This window comes from Lissotriton vulgaris, chromosome 2_2, assembly GCF_964263255.1.
Source record: "Lissotriton vulgaris chromosome 2_2, aLisVul1.2, whole genome shotgun sequence".
In the NCBI taxonomy this organism is placed as follows: Eukaryota; Metazoa; Chordata; class Amphibia; order Caudata; family Salamandridae; genus Lissotriton; species Lissotriton vulgaris.
Genome location: NC_141688.1, coordinates 120,963,520 through 120,987,700, shown reverse-complemented (window position 1 = coordinate 120,987,700; position 24,181 = coordinate 120,963,520). Strand labels below are relative to the sequence as shown.

The window sequence follows — 24,181 nt, the reverse complement described above, 5'->3', positions numbered from 1 at the left end:
CTTCTGTATGCCTTTCCTTCCATTCCTCTCCTGCTCAGATTAGTGAAAAGATCAGGAGAGCCTGGGCCTAAGTCATCCTGGTGGCCCTGGACTGAACGAGGAGAGTATGGTAGCCCGAACTTCTTTCCATGGACATTTGTTCTCCAATCTGGCTGCCCCTTTTGGAGGACCTTGTGTTGCAACAACAGGGCTGGGTCCTGCACCCGAGCTTGCACAACCTACAACTTCATGCGTGAGGAATGAGCGGTAACAGTTGATGGTTTTCGACCTTCTTCTCAAAGTGGTTGGTGTTATTTGGCAGGTAGGCGTACATTTACCATAACTGTATATGCAGGACACTGAAAGAAGTTTATCACATGGTGTTCTCCCTGTCATGTTCAAAACTTGCAAGCAGGTTTATCTGATATCTTTCTGTTTTGTCTTTCATTGTAAGAGTTTAAGGTTATTTATCGGCCCTTTCCACTTTTCTGGGTTTACTTGATCGACCTTCTCTCTTCAGATCACCTGTTGTGGTGCTTTTTTTGAATGAGTTGATGCACATGTTGCCTTCAACACCAATTTGTGATGCCTTAGTGGGATCTTAATTTGATTCTCACCTGTCTCATGTGCATTCCTTTCAAGTCCATGCACAGTTGGCGTCTTCGCATACCAATTAGAGACATCTAGCGGCAAATTCCTTATCTTGGAATATTCCCATAGTGGCGGACTAGATCCGGAAAAAGTTTCAGCAGTACCTCAGCTCGTCGGTAGAGGGCGTTGAGCGACTCTGTAGTGACGTCATCGAATGTGATGCCAATGAACTCATATAAGCCCTCCCCGGATGCACTGATATCAGCTCCTTCTTTTCCATGTTACCAACGCAAATCTACACTGCAGTTTCTCCGGCCATTTTTCGGCAAACTTGTTTTTTCATTGACTGTGCTGTGCGCCCTTTTCTACCATTCTTCAATGTCCTCAGGGTACAAGCCTTGTGAGTCTTGTGAATGACAAATGTCCTCATCAGACCTTCACTCGGTTTGCATGTGGTGTGTGGGTCAGCACCATGCCTACAACGAGTGTGACTCTTCTCGTCAGCTCCGACCGAATGCAAGAAAGAACCGCCACATGAAGCTCCTTACGGCGCGGATGTCCCAGTCATCGAAGTCTTTCCATCAGCCTCGGTCCCCTATGCGCTCCACAGACCGGCCACTCGTCCGCTTTAGGAGCCATTCCCATGGGCGTCATTCTCCTTCGACATCCGGAGGTATCTCTCAGCGTAGGCGGTCGAAACGTGGCACCCTCCTGTCTTCGTCTTTGACCGCTGGTGCGCTGCTCTTCTGTTGAAGTATCGGGGCATTTTTCTGCCCGCACCTCCCCACCTATCCTGCGGTTGAGGTGAATTTGACCCAGATGAGAAAATATTATCAATCTTTTAATTCTATTTTTGGGTCATCACCTTCTTCTGGAGTGCGCTTGGGCCCCAAGGAGGTGAATGAGGTTGTGCCTTTGTCCCTGCTGGAGGCTTCTACTTTGGCTTCAGGTCGTCTACCGGTTTCTGACACCATAGCAACGTGGGTGCATAGCCCGTTGAGGCTACCACCTTCGGCTCCTGCTTCTTGTCTGTCGACTCCAATGTCGGCGCCAAGCTCTTGTTCACCTGTTCAAATGGTGGTGCAGTCTACGCCGCCCAACACTCATTCCGATGTCGAGGCGTAGAACGACTTAGTTTACAGCATTGGATGCAGCGGCAATGTAAATGACCGTCTCAAACTCATTTCCTCAGGTCTCTGGGGTCCTTCCTCAAGTTTATCCTTCTGAGGACCATGGTTATGGAGGTACTAAGGAAGATGTGCTTTGTCCACATTACATTTTGGACACGGTTCCACCCCATATGCAGTCTAGCTGGTGCCTTGACTTGGGTGATGCTAGTGGTTTAGAATCTTCTCCAGCCTACTGTCTCCTAGTGGTTTGGCTAGGGAGGCGAGTTCCACTCTGGCGGACATGCTCAATTGAGTTTTGGTTGTATTGGATTTACAACTTCCTTCCGTGGAATTGTCAGCAGACCCCTTTCTTGGAATTCTACATCTTGAACAGTCTAGTGTTGAGCCTGTCCTTCCTTATGGTGACTGTCTTTTCGATAACCTGTTGAAGGCTTGGACTAAACCTGAAACAGGGCTCCCTGTGAATCGCTCTATTTCTCCAGGCATCGCCCAATCCCGGAGTACCTGTCTTGTCTCCTTAAATATTCATCTAATCAAAGCTTTGTTGTACAGGCGGCTTTAACCGCCCAAAATATTGATCTGAAAGAGACAATTAGTTATGGATTCCTCACCTTAGAATTACCCTCAGGCGTCAGACTGGATGAGGAGAATTTTTTCCTCAGCAGTACCTTTGCGTGTCGATAGGTGGCGTCAGTCAACTCGGCGTTCGTCGTTGGCGTCTTTTTCGCCGGAATGAAATTGCGGTTTCTACCTTAGACTCCGCCCTCACGCTCTGACGTCAGTTCTTTCTTGTTCCGTGCCAGCCAGCGCAGATCCAGACAGAGCAGTATCTAGAGTTACTTTTTGACTCCATTTTTTGTGACTTTTGTCAACACCCTTTTTTGAGTCGATTGACTCCTAGTGCACGGAGGAATTTTCTCCCCAGACCGGCTTCAAGGCTTGTGACTCCTGTCACAAACTGATGTCGTTCACTGACCCGCACCTCGTGTGCCTTTGGTGCCTGGAGGGATACCATGACCTGAAGTCATGCTCAGACTGCTCTGCGCCGTTCATGGTCCCGGTCGAGAGATGGAGGTCGCAGGACCGGTCGTGGAGCCACCACTTGTCATTAAAGTCTTCGTCTTCGGGTAAGTCGAAACACAAGAAGAAGACGAAGAAGCATTGTCGCTCTTCGCGTTCTCAGCCGACGGGACTCTCCGGCCTTCTCTCCCTTTCCGGGACCCGGAACGACCCCTGCCCAGCTTCAAAGCTTTTACAAAGCCTTACATTCTATCTTCGGGCAGCCATACTCCACCATCGGGCCCCGCAGACTCGGTTGGGGGCTCTAGGCATTTGATGTCGCCAGCTTCGGCTCTGGTGCCGCAGAGCCCCCAAGGGTCCAAGATTGGATCCAGATCGGTGCTAGTCTACCTTGTGACACCTCCCCCGGTGTCGAATCCAGTGACGACAGCCCTGCCACCTCCGACACCGGTTGCGTCCCCAGCCGGCGTTGACCCTGGCCTCCCCCTCTGATGAGGACCCAACATCGGGACCGTCGTCGCCTGAGGTCGGGACCGGCACAGACTGGTACTTTTGTACCCCTTTTCTCTCCTGGTGTTTCCTACCGCCCTGAGTGGCTCACAGGCGAGGGTGAAGAGGACTGGGAGGGGTCTGTGGACCCTCTTGCAGACCAGTTGGAGGAACCAGACTGGAGAGAAGAGTTGGGTGAGGCCAGTGGTCTGGACACCTCCCCAGACCTTGACATGCTGTTTCCACCGACCGTGGCTATGGAGGAGAGTGCATCTTACGCAGTGGTGTTGCGTAGCTTTTCAAACAACAAGGGGACCCAAGTAAAGTCAGCCAGGGACCTCGGGAATCAATTATTTTGCGCTACAATGGTCCCTAAGGAGGTAGGGATAGGGAGTAACAAATGAATACAGGCCCAGTCAGTGCTGTATTGGTTAAATTATCCAGCCGGACAGAGGTTCAATATTTAATCTATCAGCAAGTTTTCAGGATATAAACAAACAGTTACTGAAAAGTGGGACACAAGCCTGCATCCTACTACAAAAACATACAAACATAAAATAGGGAGAAAATTCACGCGAGGCTCAGAAAACGCTTACGGTTTGTTTTGACAAGTAGTATACATTTTAAGAAACAAATTGCAAGTAACGTCTCTACACAGTTAATAATAACATCACATTTAGTGCAGGAGGCGTTTTATGGTGTCAACGACATTTTGATCCAAGTGAACAGTGTGTGGATCATCTTCAGGACATTATATTACCATGCCTGTATATAAGTGCCTAAGATAATTGGGGGAGCCCGGGGGGCCTGCCAGGGGGCTATGGGTGTGTCAGCACCAGATACGGGAATGTCTGGGCTCGGAAGGGCCTTTGGCCGTTGCAGAATTGCGGCACTGGCAGGTCGGGGATCAAGAGGCACTTCAGAGAGCACTTCAAGAGGGGCTGCGTGTATTACTGCTTCGTGATGACAACACAATGGCCTCGAATTAATGAGTTTGAGAGATTCAAGGGAGTGGAGCCACAGGCGTGTGCTCGGCCGGCGTAATGACCAGTGGTCGATGATTGCGCAGTGCTGCTCAGGGGGTCAGCATCCGGGATTGCGTAGGGCAGCCAAGGCCCTAAACCTCGAGCTTCCTACAGTGGTGGTCAGAACTAACCTCGTGACAGAGGTGCTTCAACATCCTTTTGGGTTCCTGTGGACAGAATGATTGCCCGATGCCACTGCCCGGCTTCGGGTGACCCCATTTTCCTCTGTTCCCTTCCTACCCCTGAGAGCTTGGTAGTCCAAGCCTCCACGTCCAAAGGCGCATTCCCTAACTCACTACCTGATAGGGAATCCAAGAAGCTGGACCACCTTGTGAAGAAGATGTTTTCTTCCTCCATCTTAGGGCTGCGGTCGGTGAACACTGCATGCCTATTGGGCCGTTATTCCCACTCTGTGGCCCTTCTCCAACAGGAAGTTAGGGCTCTCTTGGCCAAGGGAGCCATCAAGTACGTTCCTGTCCCAGAAGTAGGTCGTGGGTATTCCCATTACTTTCTGGTGCACTATCTATGTGCCGAAGCCACACCTGACTCCCTCTCAGTAGCTCCTTTTCAATGGAGCGGTTCTGGAATCGCTGCAGTTTCGGGTTTCTCCTCTCGAGCAGCTAGTCCGGGATGTCCGAGCTACGATTCCGATCTTTCAGCCTCTATCCCAGTTTCGGTCAGAATGACGCTGAGGCTGCTGGGCCTCGTGGCCTCATGGCCTCCTGCATCCTGCTGGTGGATCGTGTCAGGTAGCATATGCGGGCTCTGCAGTGGGACCTGAAGTTCCAGTGGGCACAGCATCAAGGGTATCTATCCGATTGTATCCAGATCTCAGAAGGCACTGATCCTCAATTGCAGTGGTGGCTCACGAACTAGGATTGGGTCAATGGCAGATCCCTCGCTGTTCCCCAACTAGAGTTTACAGTGGTGACGGATGCATCACTTCTGGGGCGGGCGGCCACATGGGAGAAGCGGAGATCAGTGGCCTCTGGTCTCCAGTGGAGTCCAGGCTCCACATCAACCTTCTGGAGCTTCAGGCAATTCATCTTGCACTAAAGGCATTCTGGGGAAGAGAAGTGCAAATTTTCACGGACAACACCACCGCCATGTAGTACTGCAACAAACAAGGCGGGTGTTGGGTCGTGGACCCGATTTCAAGAGGCTCTCCGCCTTTGGACATTGCTGGAACATCAGGGCATATCCCTGATGGTTCAACACTTGGCAGGTTCTCTGAATGCCAGAGCGGACGAACTCAGGTGCAGGTGCATGATTGATCATGAATGGCGTCTTCACTCGAAGGTGGTGCAGGGTCTTTTTCAGCATTAGGGAGAGCCTTGATTAGATCTATTCACCACCGAAGAGAACGTGCAATGTCAGCAGTTCTGCTTGTTGGAATTTCCAAGGCGGCACTCGGTAGGCGACGCTTTTCGTCGCGAGTGGCGTTGTGGTCTTCTATATGCCTTTCCACGTATACCACTTCTGCCCAGAGTGCTGAAGAAGATCAAGCACGACCGGGCTCAAGTCATCCTTTTGGCTCCGGATTGGGCACGAAGAGTCTGGTATCCGGAGCTAATGCACATGGCCATCGATCCTCCCATCAGACTGCCTCTTCAGGAGGCTCTTCTGTCGCAGCAGCAGGGGAGGTCCTCCATCGAACCTGTCCAGTCTCCACCTAATTGCGGCAACAGTTGTTGGGTTTCGACCTTCTTCCCGAAGTCTGTATAGTTATCTTGGCAGCCAGACACCCCTCCACCAAAACGGTATACACCTGTTGATGGAGAAAATTTGTGGCATGGTGCGCAGCAAAGGCTGTTGATCCCCTTTCTGTACCCCTGTCAGAGGTTCTCCTCTTCATTCTTTCTTTGCCCAGCAGGGATCTGCTCTGGGCACACTCAAAGTCTATCTTTCGGCCATTTTGGCCTACCTTTGGCTGCCTGACCAGCCTTCTCTTTTCAAGTCCCCTTATTGTAGAGCACTTCCTTAAGGGCATTACTCATTAGTTTCCTCCAACTCGTGTTGCCCCAGTGGGACTTGTACCTGGTACTTACTTATATGTGCGCTCCTTTTGAGTCGTTACATAACTGTCCTCTCAGACTCTTAACCCTTAAAACTGCCTTTCTTAGTGCCTTCACCTCTGCTTGGAGGGTGAGCTACAATCCCTTTTTTCTAAGCCTCCTTTCCTGGCTGTTCATCCGGACAAAGTTGTCCTCCCCTTCTTTCCTTCCCAAAGTGGTAACCTCTTTCCATATAGATCAGACCATCACTGTGCCCACCTTCTTTACACCTTTGCACCCTTTTAAAGTGGAAGAGAGGCTCCACCGTCTGGATCCAAAACGTGCGCTTTCGTTCTATCTGGATCGCACAAAACAATTTCAGATGGATGACCAGCTCTTTGTTGGTTATGTGGGCGCCATCTCCTGATGGGTTGTTCTTTGCATCAAAATCTGCTATTTCTTAGCAAAAAAGGAACCTCCAGTGGGGTTGCATGCCCTTTCCACCATGACGACAGCAGCCACTACTGCTTTGGAAAGTGACATCTGCCATCTGCCATGCAGCTATGTGGGCTTCACTTCATACGTTTACCAAACACTCCTACCTGGACAGCCAAGTCCAGAGAGACAGCTTCTTCAGCCGTTCCGTTCTCCAGGACTTTCTTGTGTGAACTTTGTTTGCAGACCCACCACCGGGGTTGGTATTGCTTCAGGTAGCTATTCTAAGCCGAAGAATCCATAGCTGTCTCTTTCAGATGAACTAGTTACCTACCTTCTGTAACAATATATCTGTAAGAGAAATACATTATTAATGGATTCCGCACCGACTCACCCATCCTCCCCGTTCTGCGAACTAACTTCTAGGGTAAGAGACTCCTTTTCAGGGCCCTAGTTTTCGTGCACTACTAGTCAGTGCCTTGCATGGCTCTGCGCTTGTGGCATGGAATTTTGTGTAAAGAACTGATATCAGCGCTCGAGGGCAGTGTCTTAGTAGATACCGTAATGTCATTCCGGCGACCACAATGCCAACGACGAACGAGGAGTCAACCGACGTCACCTATCGACTCACAGAGGTACTGCTGAGAAAGAAGTTTTCCGGATCCAGTCTGACGCCTGGGGGTAATTCTAAGGTGAGGTATCCATAACTACTGGAGGTAAGTAACGTGTTCATTAAAATCTGCTACTCCTTGGCAAAGATGGAATCCGCAGTGGGCCTGCGTGCCCACTCCACCAGGGCAACATCAGCTACTATTGATTTGGGGTGTGGAGATCCACTCCTTGACATATGTCAGGTAGCCAAATGGGCATCTTTGCACACATTCACAAAACATTATTGCCTGGACAGTCAAGTCTGGAGGGATGGCTACTTTGGCCGTTTTGTTCTCCAGGACTTTCTGGTGTGAACTTAGTTTACAGACCCACCTCCGGGGTTGGCATTGCTGGGGTATCTAGTCTAAGGTAAGGAATCTATAACTAAGAGTTTCTTTCAGATGAACAAGTTACTTTCATTCAGTAATGATGTATCTGTAAGAGATATATGTTAGTTATAGATTCCTTACCGCCACACCCACCTCCCCGTTCTGCTAACTGACTTCTAGAGATAGGGGCTGTTGGAAGTGGAGGTCCTTATAGGTTACCGCTGCCTCCAAGTGCTGGAGGGTGGGATGAAGAACCGCGTTTTAGAACCCAGCGGCTCCAGGGAAAACGCCCGATGTCTTCGAGTTCCCCTGCCTTGGCAAACAGAGACACGGGACACTTCTCGATGACGTCAAAGACCAAAGTTTATTGGCTGCAACCAGGAACAGAGATCTACGAAGCACAACACCGGTGGTTCGCTAGAGACTGCACAATTTCAATGAGCGGAGCATGGTCTTTTATGCCAAAAATCACATTCCAATCACAATGTGACATTTCAAAAGTAGCACATGACGACAATCCCATTTTACGTTGTCCAGCCCACCAGAAATGACCAAGCAAATTCCAACTTTCCTGTTCGATCAGGCCGGACAAACCCATCATAAAACCTTAACCCAAATCAGTGATTGTCGTAAAGGAAGGAGCCGAAACAGATTGGAAGCAAGATAGAAAGGTGGGTGCAGTGTACTGTAAATTCGGCATGTCCTGCTCTTTGATCTTTATCTGACCAGCTGCTTAACAAGGAACTGGCTCAGCGAGGTCAGCCTCGGGCAAGGGAGTCAGTTCGACCAGGTCATTCAGAAGTCAGCTAAGGTGTACGTGTCCCAAGAACTCGCTTGGCCGCAGTCATCGGCCTATGTGAGGGCAACCACACAAAATGGCTGCCGTTCACAAAATGGAACCCGAGGGTTCAAACGAAATCCCTGAATACGTAGTGTTCTCCTTGGTCGATTAATGCGAAAACACTCGTACACACCTCACTCGTGATTTGCGGTCCGCTGATACCAAAATCGTCTATTTCCGACCTTTATTGAACGGGTTCGGAACCACCGAACCTCAGACCCTCAAACTACGGAACTACAGACCCTCCTTTTGCCCTTACATAGGCAACAAACCCAAACCCATGTCAATCTGAATCTAGATCTATCATCATCAGATCATCGATATGTTGCTGTAGCATCATCCTAGTACTTAGTACCTCTCTCTGGACAGGTCTCCTCGCACACGAAGTAGCACAGAGGACACAAATAGCAGGAGCACTCTGTACACAGAGACCGAACCGGAAAAGGATAGCTAAGACCATCCCAATGACCATCAGAATCTTCCATCCCCAAGTGGACATCAATCCCCAAAACCATCCCATCAACGACCAATCTCCTTTGTCTATATGGACAGAATCTGAGATCTTATGTAGCCTGGAAATGGCCTGGAAGACTGACAGAGCGTTGTCTGGAATGAAAACGCAGCAGCTCGAATGAATCAGTTTACATACTCCACCTCGGTCTGCAAGTATGACATCAAGAGCAGCTCTATTCTGAAGTGTCATAAGTCTATCCGACTGGAGCTCAGCAGTCAAGTTATTAAGGGCACCGGCAATTTCGACTATGGTGGACTCAACCACTCTCGTCAACTGGCGAATGTTCCTGCTGTTAGCCATCGGTCCCCAGAACGGCAGAAAACCCTTAAAGAAATCTCCCAACTCTTGCCCTGCAGTGTCTTCCTGACTGAAGACACCTCTAGCAAATCTCGTCTTATGGTAATCTGCCGCAGCTGTAAAAGTGGGAGGCAACAGAAAGGAAACAAAACATGTGCCCGAAAAGTCAGGAGGCAACCATGTATATGCTTTGTTATAGCAAACAAAATAAGTACCCTTAGCAGCGAGAAATGCTGGGGAAGTCTGAGACGTAAATACATAGGTGTCAGCACAGACGCTCTTCCCTAGCTGAGCTTTCGGATTCTTGCCATTACCCTGCAGACAATAGCGACCCTGATGGGGCACTATCCAAATCGGTGGAGAACTTTTCGCTCGCTTGTTAACACTCAGACTAACTCCATATCCAGTAACGTCCCAACCACTATATCGTTGTTTCTCATCCTTCGGAATAGTCTCAACGGCATTAGTTGCTTTAACCATATCTACTATGCCTCTAGCTACAGCACTATTCTTTGGATTGTCTTTCAGTGAACGTAGGGGATAGACACTGTGGGCATAGATGAACACCGTTCTATATGCCCAAATAGAACCATTAAGGCTGAAAGGCAAAACCAAGTACGGAATACCTTTATTGGTCGTATGGGGCATTAAACCACAAATCCAACAATTCGTTGTGTTCATAACTAACTGGTGTTGGTGCAAAAGTTGAATAAAAGAATTATTGGCAAATTCCAGTCTTCTAACTACTTCATGTTCAGGCAAAGGGTGAAAAGAATGTGAAGAAATAGTAGGTGTAGGTGTAGGTTGCACAGTGGGAATAAACGTCACTTTAAAAGAGAATCACATAACCAATTAAAAATATCATTAAACTCAGTAGCAAAAACAAGCATAATATTAAAAATCTTTTTCGTGTGATCAGTTTGTGTATCTTACTTTTGAAATTCATTGTCTCTACAGGTCTCTCTAACTCGAAGAAATCCATCCTCACTAAATATGCTGCTCGCGGTGGTAGGGTGTTCTATGCTAAGGAATGCCTCTGTCAACCCAGGGCAAATCCCTTATGCCAACCAGAACCTTCGACCTAGTGTCTCGGGCTTGCACTCCAAAGACTTGTCTACCGCGACCCTACAGCTGAACCCGGATGGCGGTTCGAAAAACAAAAATAAGTAGTTCCTCGGAGGAGAGTTAACCTGTAAACAGAAAAATCATAAAAACTTCATTTATTCTTTATTAGTCCCACGACTCTTGGTCGCAAATTATAGCGATCTTTCCCAGGCAATGTCTGTTCCTTAAATAAAAGCTCAGGCTCAGTAGTGTTCAATCGATTCAAAGGAGGCACAGCTTCTTGCAGAAGATCGTCACTTTCTTTCTCAGTGTTCGTTCCAATCAAACGGGCATCGCTGAATGGCAGAAATCGTGGCACAGTTTCTGTTTCAGAGCCTGGGAGTCCTTCCTGGACCCACCGGTCGTACGGTAAGGGCAACGGAGCCCGCTTGCAGTGTACGCCGTGGATCCAGTTTTTCTTGCCTTGCACTCGAACTGCAGAACGTGTAGACAGGAGGACTAGGTACAGTCCTGTCCAGCTGGGCTGCTTGTTCTTGCTCCGCTGAAAGTTTCTTTATAAACACCCACGAGCCGGGTTCAATGGTGTGACCTGGATCTTCAGAAGCCTGTGGCAGGCTATCGTAAACCTGTTGGTGTAAAACACGCAGTTTAGCCGTCAGTTTGTGCAAGTAATCAAGTAACACAGGGTATTCGAGATCACTGAACTTTGTTGGTCTTGGTACACCGCAAATATTCGCCGGGCGACCAAACACAACCTCATACGGACTCAAACCCATTCGTGAATGCACAGTCATTCTTGTGGACAAAAGCGCTAAAGGCAAAGCATCTGGCCATTGCAAACCAGAGCTCGCTTGAATCTTGGCCAATTTCAATTTTAAAGTGCCATTATAGCACTCGAGTAAACCAGCTGATTGGGGGTTATTTGCAGCGTGGAACTTCTGCTGGATACCTAATCCCTCGCATACTCTCTTCATCACTTGACTCACAAATTCACTCCCATTGTCACGCCAAATAATTCTCGGCAAACCAAACCTAGGGAAAAACTCTTTGATAAGGTCTTTCGCTGTAGACAAGGCAGTATTGTCCTTCAAAGGATAAGCTTCCACCCATCTAGAAAAGCAGCAAACAACCACCAAAACATATTACAGGTTGTTGCACCTCTCCATGTGGATGAAATCTAGCTGCAAAGCCTCGAACGGATACGTAGGAGGAGCAAAATGACCAGCTGGTGTTGGAGTTCCCTTACCAGGATTGTACATCAAACACACCATACAGTTCTTAACCAAATTCTCTGCACATTTGGGAATTCCCGCATTCTTCCAAACCGGAGCCAACAACTTGCAAATCCCTTTCACGCTGATATGTGCCATCCCATGAGCCATTGTAACAACTGGAAGCACATACGCGTCGGGTAACAACCATCTTTGATGCTCAGACAAATCAGTCCAACAACCATTCAAATCCAATCTACCCTTACTTTCTCTCCATTCATTCAACTCTTTCTCTGTAGCTTCAGCTTGGATGGATTTCACACTCTCAATCGTATCTTCACACATACTTTTCTCTGGAACCCATCTCACCGGACCTGCAACATACATTCGGCTCATCACATTTCTCGCAGTTTCTTTCTCAACTTCCTCCGCAAACGCATTTCCGTGACCAACATCGTCCGTAACTTTCTTATGGGCACTGCATTTCACAATCGCTACTTGTAATGGCAAAGTAAGTGATTCAAGAAGTTCATTCACCAACTGCCCATGTTGGATCTTCGTTCCATGCGAAGTCAAGAACCCACGTTCACGCCACAAACGTCCAAAACTGAGCCACACCAAACGCATACTGACTGTCTGTGTACACATTCACTCGTTTTCCTTTCGCCAACACACATGCTCTTGTTAATGCAATCAACTCTGCTGCTTGCGCTGAATTATGTGGGATACGTGCAGCTTCAACAATCGTATGCAAAATCGTAACAGCATATGCCGCAGTCGTATCACCATTCGGCAGCTTAAAGCACAAACCATCAACCCACAAAGTACCATCACACTCTGGAAGAGGAGTATCCCTAAGGTCTATCCTCACTTTCGATTCTACCTCAGTCCTAAGGAAACAATCATGTTGTTCTTCAACATTATCTGTCTCAGCTGAAATCGGCAACAACGTGGCTGGATTCAACGTGTTGCATCTTTTAATGTGCACATGACTCGCTAACAAGGTCAACTCGTAACCCGACAATCAAGCACTAGTTAAGTGCTGTGTCTTGGTACGATTCAACAAGGTATCCACTGCATGTGGAACCATTACAATTAATGTATTGTCCCTAACCAAACCAGCAGGCTGTCGAATTGAAACAGCCGCTGCTGCTGTTGCTCTCAAGCAACTCGGCAACGCTCTAGCTACCGGATCTAAAGTCGACGAAAAATACGCACATGGACGTTGCTTATCGCTGAACTGTTGAGTCAACACTGACAATGCACATCCCTCTCTCTCATGGACATACAATGTGAAAGGCTTACTGTAGTCGGGGGTACCCAACACAGGAGCCGAACACAACGCATTGCGTAATTCGGAAAAGCTCTTTTGACATTCGTCTGTCCAAGGAATAGGATTTGGAGTATCCTTAACAGTAAGAGCTATCAAAGGCTTCGCTAGCAAAGAAAAATTGGGGATCCACTGTCTACAGTACAACGTAATACCCAAAAACGCACGTACTTCTCTCTGTGTCGTAGGCACACTAATTTTCGCAATAGCTTGAATTCACTCTAGGGTCAGTTTCCTTCCCTCCTTCGATAAGAGGTGACCTAAGTAGGTTACTTCTTGTCGACAATATTGCAACTTGGAGAGAGAAACTTTGTGATGAAAATCAGACAAGTGGCGTAACAACGACAAAGTGGCTTCTCTTCAAATCTCTTCATTGTCAGCAGCAACTAGAAAGTCGTCAACATATTGAATAAGGGCAGCACCATCTGGAAAAACCAGCAAATCAAGTTGTGTTTTAAAAGCTTGGCTATAGATCGATGGACTCTCGCAATAGCCTTGAGGAGCGCGCTTAAAGCGGAAACTTCGTCCTCCTAAAGAGAATCCAAAGATATCTCTACTCTCCACGGCAATCGGGATGCTGAAGAAAGCATTCTTCAAGTCAATCACCGAGAACCATGTGGCTGTAGCCGGAATCAAAGTCAACAAAGCTGTGATATCAGGCACAACAGGAAATTGCGGAACAACTATCTTGTGAAGATCGATCACAAACATATATGCAGGGGGCTGTGAAGAATCAGTTCCCTTCAGAACAGGCAAAACGGGACTATTGCACACATTACCTCTCGTTTCCTCAATCACACCCTTTTCGATCAGATCATAAATGATCGCCAAAAGTGCTCGCTCACCATCGCTCGAGATACGGTACTGTGGAATGCGCGGTAACTTAGCATTCGCTTTCAGTGTCACAACATAGGGCGGAATCTCCAAGAGGTCTACATCATTCGGACAAGTAGCCCACAATGAATCGGGTAAAGAAGACAATTCAGGTGGAAGTCCATCTTTAGAGATGTACATCGGAGAAATCACTCTCTCACCCAGCGTAAGATGTGCTCCTGACGGAGAACAATACAACGAGGCATACAATCTCTTCAAGAAATCCAATCCCAACAAGTTCTCACCACAACCTGTAGTCAAAATGAGGGGTGCTTCGAATCTACGAGGTCCAACAGAAAGAGGCAACGGAGTAAAAATCGGATTCGTAACCGGGGCGCCAGAAAAACCTACAGAAACATTCTCAAAGCCAGACAAAGGTGCGCCAGGGAGTTTAGAGTGCATAATAGAACTCTTCGTAGCACCAGTATCTAACAGAAAAGGCTCTGACACACCTGATGCAATCACTTCAACATAGGGCCCACTCTGATCTACTGGAACTGAGCCAACTCTCTCTCTTTGTCACTTCCTCACCTTCGACGTAGTAGTCGTCCGGATAGTACTGAGCTGTCCTACCAGATGAACCCTGCTGCTGATCAAAACTATTCATCGAGTTCTGTGGAGGCAAAGAACGACCATTTTGTCTACAACCTCTACCTCTAGGCGCTTGTTGAGCACCTTGTCCTCTCACACCAAAAGCACCATTTGTGCGCTGTAACAAAACCGGACAACTATTCTTGAAATGGCCCTCTTCTTTGCAATACGCACACTGATTAGGCCCATACGGAAAACGTTGTTGAGAAGAATCGCTCCTTTGCGAGTTTCTCGAATATTGCTGATTCTGCTGATAATCGCGTTGAATATTAGTACGGGGTGGATAAGCTTGTTGTAGAAGAACTTTAGTCTTCAATTCCTTAGTCGTCTTATCCGCTTTCTCTATCTCATCATTATGCCTATTTTCATAGTACTGGGCCGTAGCTAAAATCTGCGCTGACGTGGAAACAGCCCAAGCACTCTCAGAATCTTTCAACTTATTACACAACTCAGGAAGCAGATTATGTACGAATTTGTCGACGAACAATCTCTGGCCACCCTTAGTGGCTATGTCCTGACCACTGTGGTCTACAAAAGGTCTCTTCAAACCGCGTGAAAAAGTCAGACACCGTCTCATCTTTCTTCTGCTTACACGCAGACAACTTGTCCCAATTAACACGCACTTCAGGCATCAAAGTCTTCATATAAGTAATTATCCTACCAGGAAGTTCAGTAATTATATCTTCAGGCTTAGCACCGCCTACTTGTCTATCATTCGCAACACTAAGATTATTCCATGTATCGCCCAATTCTCGTGCATGATCCGTGTGACGAATCGTACCCCAAATAGGCTGTGGAACAACATTCCCAAACAACATATCTATATCTGCCAAATTCATGATGCACGAACCCACAGTCTGAATGAGCTCTTTATAATATCCCGCCGGATTTTTGCGCGGATCAGGCAAAGACTGCTCAATAGCCAAAACTTCAACACGCTTCCAAGGAACATGTACCCAGACACGCTGAAAATGTGCAGCAACATTTCCATCTTGAGGTCTCCAAACTGGAGGAACCTCACGCATCAGATATTGACGCGCTGCTCTCCTAACTGACTAATCAGGCTCAAACAGTCGCTCAGAAGGAGTGTCACTACGAAATGACCATAAAGTCGCAAGTGCTTTCTAAACATCCTGAGGACCCACAACGGTCCCTTTCGCAAATTCGGAACGTATACGGTACAACTCAGTAGGAGCTTTACCTACTTCTTCAACCTATTGTTCATGGAGGAACACACACATCATCCCAAAGACGTACCGCTGCTTTGGTGCTTCCCATTTAAGGAAAACATCCATAACACCCTCAAGATCATACTGTGTAGTGTACGTAACCCATTTACACGCCATGTGATCCAAAACTGTACGCTCGTTAGCATCAGGCAACTGGCTAAGTGACTGTCTTCGCTCAACAACAGGAGACATACCCAATTGTCCCAACAAAGGAGAAAAGAAACCAGAAACTGCAGCAGTCATTCTCTGTCTAGTAGAAGGAGAAGGTGAAAGAATAAGAGAACTCGGAACAATAGTAGAAGAATCCAAAGTCGGAACAGAAGGAGTATTATAGATGGGCGTAGGAGTAGCAGACGAAGGGGGAGGCAAAGTTGGCGGCCCCTGAGGAGGCTGCGCCAAAGGAATAGTAGCCAACGGAAGAGGAGCTGGCTGTGGAGGAATCGCAGGTGGCAAAACAACCGGAGGTTACGCAATTACAACTGGTGGCGGTGGTGCCGTAGCATTCTGTGCATAAGGGGGTGGCAAACTCAATAGATGCAACATTAAAGGATCTTTCGCAAGATCTTTCTTGTCTTCCTGCTCTTTAGGCGGCAAAACTGGCTAGCACTTATGTACCGCTAACTTCCTAACCCTAAGCATCCGTTCGCTCTCTTGCTCTTCCTCATTATCCCTATACGCTATAGCAGCTTGCACCATTGACAAACCTCGTTCTCGTTTATTCTTCTTCGCTAATTTAATTTCTTTCTATTTGGCTTCTTTGCGCCATATGCGGAAAGAGTCCAACATTGCCGGCCGGGCTTTCTTTTTGAACAGTTTAACTTCGAGATTATCTAGAATCTCTGTTTTAAAGCTACCATAACGGGGCCACTGTAGGACACCGTCTTTCTTCGTATATTTTACCCAGATGTCATTATAACCAATGGGACCCACACCATGCTTCACGTAAAGCTCATATGTTGGAGTTCCAATCGGAGGAACCGGACACAAATCCTCTAACCGGGAATCCTTAGAACAACCACACCCAAATATCTTTCCAAGTCTGCTAAGACCAGGCATCTTCGCTCACTAGTCTAGCTTCAAACTTCAAGGGAAATCTCAAAACGATAGCCTCGCGAATACACGAGTCCCTTGGCTTTGGGGCCTGCAGGTACCAAATTAAAGCTATCCACGAAGGGATACCAAACAAACTAAGGACTGGGAGACGCTCCACCCATACTTGAAATGTCGATGGCGTCACCAGTAGACCCGTCTATCGTCTCGCTCTACAAATCGTCTATGGCTCCAAGACAGGGCGAAAGTCAGGGCAGCAGTCCTTCGTAGCCGTCGGAAAGCGGGGAACCTCGCAGCAAAGACTTTCGGACCACGACAACATACAGGGGTCGATGAAGTGGCAGGCCTTCCTCCAGAATTTCCACACAAAGCTCTCCACGATCTTCGGGCTTGGACCGGTACCGCTGAAGTCGCCCCACGTGGGGCGCCAACTGAAGAACTGGATTTTAGAACCCAGCGGCGCCAGGGAAAACGCCTGATGTCTTCGAGTTCCCCTGCCTTGGCAAACAGAGACACGGGACACTTCTCGATGACGTCAAAGACCAAAGTTTATTGGCTGCAACCAGGAACAGAGATCTTCGAAGCACAACACGGGTGGTTCGCTAGAGACTGCACAATTTCAATGAGCGGAGCATGGTCTTTTATGCCAAAAATCACATCCAAAGTAGCATTGGTTACACACAAACTATCCAATCACAATGTGACATTTCAAAAGTAGCGCATGACGACAATCCCATTTTCCATTGTCCAGCCCACCAGAAATGACCAAGCAAATTCCAACTTTCCTGTTCGATCAGGCCGGACAAACCCATCATAAAACCTTAACCCAAATCAGTGATTATGTCATAAAGAAAGGAGCAGAAACAGATTGGAAGCAAGATAGAAAGGTGGGTGAAGTGTACTGTAAATTCGGCATGTCCTGCTCTTTGATCTTTATCTGACCAGCTGCTTAACAAGGAACTGGCTCAGCGAGGTTAGCCTTGGGCAAGGGAGTCAGTTCGACCAGGTCATTCAGAAGTCAGCTAAGGTGTACGTGTCCCAAGAACTCGCTTGGCCGCAGTCATCGGCCTATGTGAGGGCAACCACACAAAATGGCTGCCGTTCACAAAATGGAACCCGAGGGTTCAAACGAAATCCCTGAATACGTAGTGTTCTCATTGGTCGATTAATGCGAAAACACTCGTACACACCTCACTCGTGATTTGTGGTCCGCTGATACCAAAATCATCTATTTCCGACGACCTTTATTGAACGGGTTCAGAACCACCGAACCTCAGACCCTCGAACTACAGGGAGTCCCCGACCCCTCGCTTCAACGTTAGGGTAAGTAAGGACACCTCCTGAGATAGCCCTGCTGACTCCCTTAGTAGCTTGGCATAAGCAGCCAGGCTTATCTCCAAGGCACGAGTGTTAAATATGTGCAATCACGCTCACAGTAACCCCATGTCACCACAAATAGAATCCACACAAGTTTTGATAAAATGAGTATAATCTTCATATAAGCAATTATACGATACGACCACATAATACAAAATCAACATAAAAGAATGGGTAGTATTATTTCCGGTGGGTTGGTAGGTTCTAATCCCAACCACTGCTCCTAACGAACAATTAAGCTTACTTCTAACTGTTTCAAAAAGGTTAGGCCAGTCGTATTGCGAGAATCACACGTGTTGCAAAAGGAAACAAATACTGCAAAGCGTAACGATATTCTCTTATACTGTGCTACAGAGAAACAATTCCATACATACCGCCACAGTCATGTACTTTGCAATTGAAGGAATAATGCAATGCATATCACCACCAGCATGCTCTGTACCAGGAATAAACAAAGCTATGCGTCACGCTACAATCCTGTACAGTACAATGAAGAAATAATACACTGCGCCACGTTATACTCAAATACTGTGCACTGAAGAAATAATGCAATGCGCCACATTACAATCCGGTAATATGCAAGGGAAAAATAACACAGTGCATAGCGCACCAAGCATGTAGTTCTTTAGGCCCAAATGAGGTCAGGTGTCATACAACAGTTCGATAGTTAGCAGCAATAATGCAAAGTATAATATTACAGTATTATGTGCTCTGTTACAGTGCCCCCAATATGGATCAAATCATGACACAAAAGTACTGCTTCCCACTCCGGCCCCAGCACGGCCCGGGATCCGAGCTGAAGCAACGGCTCGCGCAGCTGACTGAAACGGAAGGCCAAGAGAGCGTCCCTCCGGGCCCGCACCCCACCCCAGGTGTTGATCCAGGTTACCTGGGGGCGCGACCCCACTCTCCTCCCCAACGTCAGCGACTTGGGCCCTGATCCAGAATTCCGTCATGGGGTGCGGAGGACACGGGTCGGCGGCTTAGCTCTTCCATGGCTGCCGATCCGTGCTGCTGCGAGTGACTCCAAGGGCCAAATGACTTGGCCCTCCTTCTGGCGGTCTCAGTGCACACTGATATCCACCCTCAGCACTATGGAGACTTTACTACCAATTTGTTGCACCCCGTACTCCGTCATTCCTCACCAGCGCCTCAGGCTGCACTTTTACTCGCACACCGCATGTCCGAGACTCGCCTCTTTTCTGGTGCTCACGACGATTCGGCGCTCTTCACCAACCCTCCGCTTATACCACGTCATGCACTAAGCGCGTCCGAATCTCACCTCTTCTCCTGGTGCACATGATGTCTAGGCGCTACTCACCAACGCCCTGGCTGCACCACCAAACACACCCTAGCGTGTCCGAGACTCACTTTTGTTGGTGCCTACGAGGCCCAGGCTCTCTTCACCAACACCTGGGCCGCACCACGACACGCCCCAGCGTGTCTGAGACTCTATTCTTTCGTTGGTGCATGCGATGCCCCGACGCTCTTCACCAGCGCCCTGGCTGCACCCAGCACGTCCGATGCTTGCTTCTTCCTTTGGTGCACACGAGGCCCAGGCACTCCTCACCAACACCCGGGCTGCACCAAGACACGCACCCTGCGCGTCTGAACCTCACCTCGTCTCCCTGTGCACACCACGACCAGGCGTTCCTCAGTCACTCCTTGGTCTGCACTTCGACACACACTCTGCGCGTCCGAGACTTAGCTTACTCCTGCGTGCCCACGATCACACGGCACAAATTCTGAGGGTCTCAAGCTGCAAAATCACGCGCACACTGCATTGCTTGGGACTTCTCCGGATACTTTTATGATCCTGTATTTCCAAACAAGGAGCCAGCTCACCTCGGGCCCTTGGGGGCTACATGACACAGCACAAAGCACAGTCTTCAAGCAGCAGGACTCAGCGCCTCCAAGCACAGTCCCAACAGCCTCTCCCTTAGTTAGAACAGCAAACTGTAGACCAGCCCCAGATCACGAAGCAAGGATTGGTCTGTCCACAGCAGTCTCTTCAGTTGCTCCTTCTTTAGCAGAGGTTCCTCTTGACCACAGAATGGGTCCACCCCTTTACAGTCTCAATCAATATCTATTTCATTCCCACTTTCAGGAATTTCAACTCTCCTAGTTACACTCCTTAATGTCTTTGAAGTTCGGATGTGGTCAGGGGTCCCTGACCCCTCCATAAATCAGTTCTGGGTGTCTCCCTCCCAGTGTCACCTCTCTCCCTTTGATACTGGGGGTCTGGATCCTTAATCACTCAGCAGAAGATGGGTCAGTTGGATTATATCTCCAGGCCTTTTCACCTCCCAGGCTTCTCCTCCCCCCTACTCTCCAGATGCCATCTCAACCCCTCCCTGGTCAAGACCTCTCCCAGCTCCTCTCAACTTTCAGTTCCAGACAGACAATCCCCATTTCAGAGACAAACAGAAATGCACAGAGCACAAAACTCAGCCACTTTTTAAAAAAGTGGTTTATAAACGCACAGTGACAAAACCATCTTCACAGAAAGATGTGTTATAACACTGTGATTTCATACATACTAAACTTCACCTCTCCATTATAAACTGAAAGGAAACTCGGCTAACAAACACAACACCCAGCCTCCCCCATTCTGTCCTATGTGCAGGATGGCATTTCAACAGTGAATGAAAAACGAAAGGGAGAGTTTTTTACTGTCAGATCATAGCACACACCTAGGTATATGTTCTGCCTTTTAACTACACTGCACCATGCCCAGGGGTTACCTCGGATCTACCACAGGGGTGCCCAACATGTATGTAAAAGGGAATGTCAGGCCTTACAAGTGGTTGCACTTGTCAGGACTACATGCTAACTTAGCATTATGCACGTAGGCCCTACACTGAAGGCCTGAGTTCCCTTCTCTGCGCGCCCTTGCATTACTAGCCCTTGCACACACAATGCACATGACTTGGGACTTTTACTAGTAAGGCCAACATACCAATCATGGCCAACCAATCACCATTACTTTTTAAACAGGTAACTCTTGTACTTTGGCACTGATCAACAGTGGCAAAGTACCCAAAGCATCTAAATTGGCTATTCTATGTCAGGAAAACGGTCTAGGGGGAAAGAAAGAAGTTTAGGGAACTTTAGCTGCCAAGTCCTACAGGGGCTTTCTTTTAGGGCCCTAGTTATGTGCACCAGTGGTCAGTGCCTTGCATGGCTCTGCGCTTCTGCCGTGGAAAGTCGTGTCAGACCCGACGTCAGCGCGCAGAGGTGGCGTCTCTTAGCAGTACCCTTGAGCGTTGGACGACTCAGTATCTGTCGTCGGCGTTGTGGTCGCTAAAATGACGTTGTGGTGTCTACTTAGACGCCACAACGTCATTCCGGCAACCACAACGCCGACGACAGACGTGGAGTCGACCGACGCTCAGGGGTATGGCTAAGAGAAAAGTTCTCCGGATCCAGTTTGACGCCTGGGGGTCATTCTAAGGCATGGGTACTCACAAACTTTCTCTCGGGGTCAAATTTACAGTGTGGTTTGTGGCGGAGGGCCGCACTGGTGGAGGCGGGGTCAGTGGGGGAGGGGGAAGGGGCTAGAAAGAAAAAAACTGTGACCATGAAGTTGAACACAGGCCCCTGCATCTGATGCGTTCATCCACTGAGCCAACAAACCAGCATACACACACATCTCTCTTTCTCTCTCTCTCTCTCTCTCTCACTATGTCTCCCTCCCTCTCTCTGTCTCCCTCCTTCCATCTCTCGCTCCCTCCTTCCCTCTCTCTCTGTCTCCCCCTGTCTCTCTCCCTCTGTCTTTCCTCTCTTTCTCTCTGTCTCCCTCCCTCTCTTTCCTTCCATCTCTTCGTCTCCCTCCATCTGTCTCCCTCTATCTGTGTCCCACTGTCCATCTCCCTCTGACTCCCTTACAATGTAACCAATACTTCAGATGTGTCCGTAGATCATGTCTGAATAGCTTGGCTATCGATTTCAACTGCCTGCTCAAATTCTCTATTTCCTGCCTATTTTAATGTTTGTCACATCTCTATGGGTTTTGTTTGGATGAGTGTATCCTTCCATAGCTGGCATCACGGAATTAGGTTTTTATGCTTCTTCTGCAGTTGACTTTTAGAACTCGATGGGAGCATATCGGTCGGTGCCTCCAACCTGCCTCTGTGTCTCTTATCTTTCTGCTTTCAGCTGCTCTTCGTTCTCTTTGCTGCCTTTAAACGTATATTTCCTACTCGATCGACCCTCTGCTGTGTTCCTGCTCGTTGTCTCTTTGCTAATAGTCATGAGGGTCACAGCCAGTGTCCTATTGAACATGTAACTTCGTGTCACTGTTAAGAACGCGATCTAGACGGCGTGTGTGCGTGTGGACATATAGCTCTTGTGTACTGCTTTTCCTCTCTATAGATGAGTGTCCCCTTCATTTCTGTCAATGAAACATCTTTCTCCATAGCTATGATGTATTTGTGTACTATGTAATGTGCAACATATTAATGTAACGGCGTATTTGGAGTCTTGCCTTATGTGTAACCCGATAAGGCCTTTGTGCCACTGATTACACTGACTTTATCCACTAGATTCAAGATTTAGCAATTTCTCAAGAGATCCATGTCTGGACGGTTTCCGTGATAATTTTTTTCATACATCATGTAAACTTAATGGGAAGCGTTGCAATTGGAGCTATTGAAAAACACCTTACGTCTCAGTGTTTGTCTTAGTTTTTGAACCACTTTGTAACTCTTCCTCTTCTCTTTTTTGCCAGAAAGCGTCTCAGCTTCCCAGGACTACCTGCAGCTTTCAAACAGGTTCCCACGAAAGACCTGGGAGGAGGCCCGACAATTTTTCTTGAAAAAAGAGGCTGACTAATGATGCAGTCTTGTATGTTTTTTAATCAGAATATTTTTAGACATGCCAATCGTATACTTTAACGAATTATGTAAACAGTTTTGATACTTTATGTATAAATATATGTACACTGTATGCATATGCTCAGAAATAGTAGATATTCATATGTATAATATATACCATTTGCACTATTTATTGTAAGTACTGTAGATACTTAATTGTTGTTTTCAAATGTTTGGGATTTTGAGATTCATTGACCAGATCCATCCTGTTTAGGGTCTTAAATCATATGTGTTATGTGATTTTTCACACTTGTAAACTGCTGAAATGATAATTTAGGAATGAGCTTGTGTGTTATGACTTCTATGAAAATAACTTATTTTATTTGTATGATGATTGTTGGCATCTTATATGTGGTTGAATGCAAGGTATCTTATTTATAAATCTTATTTCGGATGTTGATGAAAGTTAAAAGCATATAAGACGTATGTTAAAGTTATTGCACCCTTAACAAAAGGGTGTAAGATGTTTACACATTGCTCGTTTGTGAGTTAGGTTTGGTTTCTCTGTTATTTGGGAATGAACTTTTGCCAGTTCACTTTAAACACTTATACTTTGAAGAAGCAATTTGTTAACTACAATGTTACTATCACAGTTTTGTAACATATTTGTTCATAATCTAAAATAATCGGATGAGTTCTCTCTATTAAAAAAAATGTAAGAAACTATCTCTTAATGTGTTTTTTGCTAGATTACAAATATTTACCTGTCAAAAGTGTGTATTATTACTTGCAGGTTTAGTGGGTCCATACATTCTGGATTGTGATCCAATATACTGTTAAGATGCATAGTTTCTTGAGGGTAAGTCGGGAGTTAGGATGGCCCGGTATGCACATCTTTAGTGAAGTGGAGGAGTGTGGCTCAATGGTTAGAGTGGCAGACCTTGATGCAGAGCTCTGGCCCGGGACCAGGGTTCGATTCCCACCTCGGTGAGTCTCGGGCTCAAAAATTCCTCGGACCTGATATTCTCGCCTCAGTGCCTATTCCAACCATGGGTCCCACGCTGCAACTCTGGGCAATAGCTTGCTTAATCTCCACAACGGCCCCAGCAGCGCTTGGATGCCTGGCTTCACCCTGGGAGTGCCCAGGAGTGGACACTTCACAGGGAAAGCCAGGAAGGGTTCCACAGCGGTATGAGTAATAGCGCCACGAAACCGCTTGGTAGCAGTGCGCTCTACAAATACTTTACATTTACATTTACAAGTGCTGTCATATTACTCATAATTGATGATGATCATTGGTTTTTAGATTCAAGTCTTCTTTAAGCTTGGACTTGCTGCAAAGTGTA

At 47.4% G+C, this 24,181-nt stretch overlaps 1 protein-coding gene across 2 annotated transcripts in view; it reads left to right on the top strand.

Annotated features, from left to right (window-relative positions):
- The window catches only part of SCAPER (S-phase cyclin A associated protein in the ER), a 3,157,511-nt gene extending 3,133,950 nt beyond the window's left edge, over nt 1–23,561 (top strand). For both annotated transcript variants that reach the window (XM_086959426.1, XM_086959427.1), the window contains exon 32: nt 22,751–23,561. In XM_086959426.1, coding sequence (XP_086815552.1) covers nt 22,751–22,854 — 104 coding nt within the window. In that variant the 3' untranslated portion in view covers nt 22,855–23,561. The remainder of the gene's footprint in view (nt 1–22,750) is intronic.
- Nucleotides 23,562–24,181: the final 620 nt, after the last annotated feature.